The sequence below is a fragment of the Protobothrops mucrosquamatus genome, unplaced genomic scaffold (genome assembly GCF_001527695.2).
Source record: "Protobothrops mucrosquamatus isolate PMUCROS unplaced genomic scaffold, P.Mucros_1.0 scaffold2789, whole genome shotgun sequence".
In the NCBI taxonomy this organism is placed as follows: domain Eukaryota; kingdom Metazoa; phylum Chordata; class Lepidosauria; order Squamata; family Viperidae; genus Protobothrops; species Protobothrops mucrosquamatus.
In genome coordinates this window covers 173,867-178,307 of record NW_015388826.1, presented here as the reverse complement: position 1 = coordinate 178,307, position 4,441 = coordinate 173,867, and the positions used below count along the sequence as shown (strand labels likewise).

Here is a 4,441-nt window from a genome sequence, read left to right as displayed (position 1 = left end):
TCTGCAGTGATGCAAGTGAAACCTACAGGAAACCATCAATATCCTAATGGAAGTGTAACTTCACCCTTCAATACTATCAAAGCTTGGAATCAGGTTAGATGAATCATGTGAATTGGGATTAGAAATTTATTGGTAGAGGGGTAGGCAATTAATGATTTTCTGAGTCTTTGTGAACTGCAAAGTAGGTGGGAGTGTATTATAGATAGGAACTAGGGCTGGCAATACCACTTTGTGCAATGGTGGAATAGATTCTTTGTTTTAATAACAGAATACAGAATAACAGAGTTAGAAGGGACCTTGGAGATCTTCTAGTCCAGTGATGGCGAACCTTTTAGAGACCGAGTGCCCAAACTGCAACCCAAAACCCACTTATGTATCGTCGGGTGCAGGGGGCGTGGCCCGTAGGGTGGGCGTGGCTGCGGTGATAACAGCAGCCTGGTTGGGACTAAAAAGTTCAATCAATCAATTCCAACTTTGCGAGAAGTTGAAATTGATTGATTGATTGAACCTTTTTTTTTTGCACATTGTGTTGGAGGCCTAAAGCGAAAAGGTTTTTTAAAATCCAGCTGAAGGCCTAGGACTGGGGTGACGGCGCGCGTGCCCACAGAGAGGGCTCTGCGTGCCACCTGTGGCACGCATGCCATAGGTTCGCCACCACGGTTCTAGTCCAACACCCTGTTCAAACAGGAAACCCTTTATCATTTCAGACAAAAGGTTGTCCAATCTCTTCCTAAAAAACAATCTCTTTTAAAACGATGGTAAGACTATGCTACAAATCCAAATATTTTTTTGCCTCAAAATGGCCCATAATTGGGGAAACTGGAATTTGGCTGCCAAGTTGGAGCAGATTCTGGAAGTGCTGCACAAGTGACCAAGAAATTGCCCAGTTCTGTATTACCCAATTAATGAAATCCTCCCTGTCACTGTTTCTAATAGCTTTGATTGCATCAGTTTAGAACAGGTGGCTAGGCAAAGATGTGTTTGAAAGCAAAGTGATAAAATGGATGGATGGGTTTTAAGTTGGAGTTGACTGTGAAGCTCCGACTGTGAAGCGTCCTTTTCTCCTTCTTTCTGTAGCTGGAGCCTGTGAATCACTGGAACATTAAAGCCTACCCAAAAAATCCACAGGAGAAGATTTCAGAAATAGTAGCTGTTGCCTTGAAACAAGTAAGCAACTGCAGGGCAAACCGAGGGTTTCTGTTTCCAAATCCTTTGAACGACAAAACGTAGGATACATTTTGAGCATGGGCTCTCAACCAACAGATTTAAGATTTCCCAGTGGTTTCGCTGCCCAATCAAATTACGAGTGATTTCTTTCAGGTTGTGAAAAGTAAAAGTAGATAGCTATTTTGGAAATGAAGTGCTCATTTATCACATGAAGAAATTCAGAGCTTGGAGGTTAGGATTCCAGCTGCTAGATAAGAAAATTTCTGTAGAGCTCTACAGAGTTCACTCCTTTCCATCTGCAGTTCTCCATATGAAATGCCACTCAGCACCGTCCCAGGCCCCACTCTGAAAGCATTTTTTTTCTTTTTACCACACCTTAATCCCTTTGTTTCGGGGTGGAGTTGGGATGGCTGAGTGGAGCTGAGCGTTTACTGGCTGGGTGTCCTTCCTGACACCTATGCGGAGTTCGCAGCAAAAGGGGATCACCTGACCCCGGGACACTGCAACTGTCATAAATACATGCCAGTTGCAAGCATCTGAATTTTGATCACGTGACCATGGGGATGCTGCAGTGATCATAAGTGTGAAAAAAATGGTCATAAATCACTTTTTTCAGTGCTGTTGTAAATTCAAATGGTCACTAAACAAGTGACCATCTAAATGTTTTCTTTCTTTCTTTGGCAGAAATGTGACGACATGGCCAATCTGGAGGATAATGTAGCTTCTTATGTGCCACGTGTTTACGCAGAGGAAGGAGTATTGGAAAAAAATGAATCTCTATGGTCCCTTTCCATCCTGGAAGATGACAAAAACAGCCTGCCCGAGGATTTCCTGGGTGTCTTAGAACCTAGCTTTATTCCTCTTGCAAAAATTTGCAGTAAATGATGATGATTTTTGGCCTGTTCTTAGCAGGAGTTTTCTAAATTAATTTGCCTTTGGGACTTCTTTTATATGATTTAAACATGCTCTAGAAAGGTTCAGATTGTATTGTCTATTGCTCCTTCTGTGAAAGAATAAGGACATTGTGGGGGGTCTCATGTTCAGGTCATTAGAAAACTTTTTCCTTAGAAGGAATTGTTTATAAAGATCTACTCATGTTAAGAGGACAGGACTGGCAAATTAAATCATTGGACTCCAGTCCTGGTTCTTATATTGTCAGTTGGTTGAGAGATGGCATATAGATCAGAAATTGGGTTTAACTTTAGAAGATGTGAACTTGATAAAACAGATTAAAGATCAAAGTGGAGCCCATATTAGGAGAATATATAGTGTTTTGATAGAATTTGATTCGGAAACAGAACTAGTTAAAGATTGTATGATTAAATGGGCTCAAAATATTCAAGAACCAATAATGTTAGAAACTTGGGAAGTAATTTGGGTAAGAAATGTCAAGTTCACCCAAGCACAGAATTTAAGGGGAAATTTTTATAAAATGTTTTATAGATGGCATTTGGATCCCCAAAAATTGTCTTGCATGTATCCGAATTTGAAACCAAAATGTTGGAGATGTGATAATATGGACGCAACTTATTATCATACTTGGTGGACATGTAGGGATGTTAAAGCCTTTTGGATTAAGATTTGGTGGAATATCCAACAGATTTTTAAGAAAAAGATAAAGTTTACACTGCAGTTATTTCTATTGGGTATTATGGATAATTTGGATCAAAAAGAAATGAAATTGATGTTGTACTGTATAACAGCAGCAAGGACATTAGTTGCTCAAAATTGGAAAAAGAAGATGTTACCAACTATGGATGATTGGAGACAGAAGGCATCGTATTTCGCAGAGATGGCAAAAATATCCGCATACCTGAAGGATCACTCACAGGAGAAATTTATCTCAATGTGGAGAAGATGGATAGATTATATTCAGAGAAAATATGAATTGAATAATTATCATGTAGCTTTTGATTAAATTTTTTTTTATATACATATATACACAAAAACAAATATTTATAAAATTTGTATGTATTTTAATGTTATTTTAGAGTCATAGTAAGTGTATACTAGTGTGTAGTAATAATGAGTAGCTTTGGATAGAATTGGATTACTGTGTGTTTATTTCCTGGTTCAGCTCTGGGAAGTCCTGAGGGGGGGAGGGGGAAAAGGGAATAGATAGATGTATATAAATTGATGTATTGTAGATCTATATGTGATTTTTTAAGGAGGTGCCCGGTGGATACCCCAACTGCACCAGACGGGATGGTTGAGAGAGGAAGGGAAGTAGGTAGAGAGGGAGGAAGGAGGAGAGGTTGTAGGTTCGGGGGGGGGAGGAAGGTGTGGAAAGTGAAAGAGGGGGGTGCAGGGGGGGGACACCAGACACTTCCGTGAATGTATTGAGTAGTGTTATTTTCTTGGTTGATATTGTGACTAAATGCATCATATTTATGTTATTGTTTTTAATTGAAAAATCAATAAAAAATTAAAAAAAAAGAAAACTTTTTCCATTTCCTTGGAGGCCAGATAAGAGTCTATGGACAAGTAGATAAGTTCCAGTTTTGACCGTTCAGTTGCTGCATCCTTCATTTCTCCTCCATATCTGGTCACTTCCCATAAACATCTTGTGCTATCATTTATGTGCTGACAACACCAGCAGTGAGAATCTTATAAGCAAAAAGATGGAAGTATGCACTAGTTCTTACATTAAAGAATGGAATGGTAAAGGTGATGAATGTGGCAGAGATGGTGAGACTGTTTTGATTAAAGAGAAGAATGTATTTAGTTTAATTTCTATTTGGAAACCGCTTCTGGACTTTTACCTTCAAATTTGAGAAAAGGTTACTTTGATTTTAGATTTTGGTGGTTAGAATGACTTTGTTAGAATGACAAAAGGTTGAATTATTTTTTTGTATTTTACTGCACTGAAAAACGTCGACAGTTACTATTTGTTTTCTGCCAAAGACCTGGATGATTGAGAATCTCCATAGATATTTTTTTCTTCCTTTCTCTCTGCAGCCTTCTTCCTTCTCTTAGCTTTCGAACTTGATCTATTCTTTCTTTTTCTCTTATTTTAATAAAATATTTTTTTAAAAATGTATGCGCTGTCAACACATAAATAATTCTATATGTTAAAATCAGGAGTGGCAACTGTAGCAGGATTTTTGAGGAGACATGATTATGTCCATTCCTTGAATTGCTCTAATTTATGCAGAAGACTTTTTTGATTAGAAGTTTCCTTAGAAAACTTGCTGGGTGACTTTGGGCCAGGCTCTCTCTCTCTCTCTCTCTCTCTCTCTCTCTCTCTCTCTCTCTCTCTCTCTCTCTCTCTCTC

The 4,441-nt window shown here is 38.7% G+C and overlaps 1 protein-coding gene across 1 annotated transcript in view; it reads left to right on the top strand.

Annotated features, from left to right (window-relative positions):
- Positions 1 to 2,246, top strand: part of CDH26 (cadherin 26) — a 29,559-nt gene extending 27,313 nt beyond the window's left edge. Inside the window, exons 16-17 of the mRNA XM_015825749.1 lie at positions 1,078 to 1,167; positions 1,852 to 2,246. Coding sequence (XP_015681235.1) covers positions 1,078 to 1,167; positions 1,852 to 2,052 — 291 coding nt within the window. The 3' untranslated portion in view covers positions 2,053 to 2,246. The remainder of the gene's footprint in view (positions 1 to 1,077; positions 1,168 to 1,851) is intronic.
- Positions 2,247 to 4,441: the final 2,195 nt, after the last annotated feature.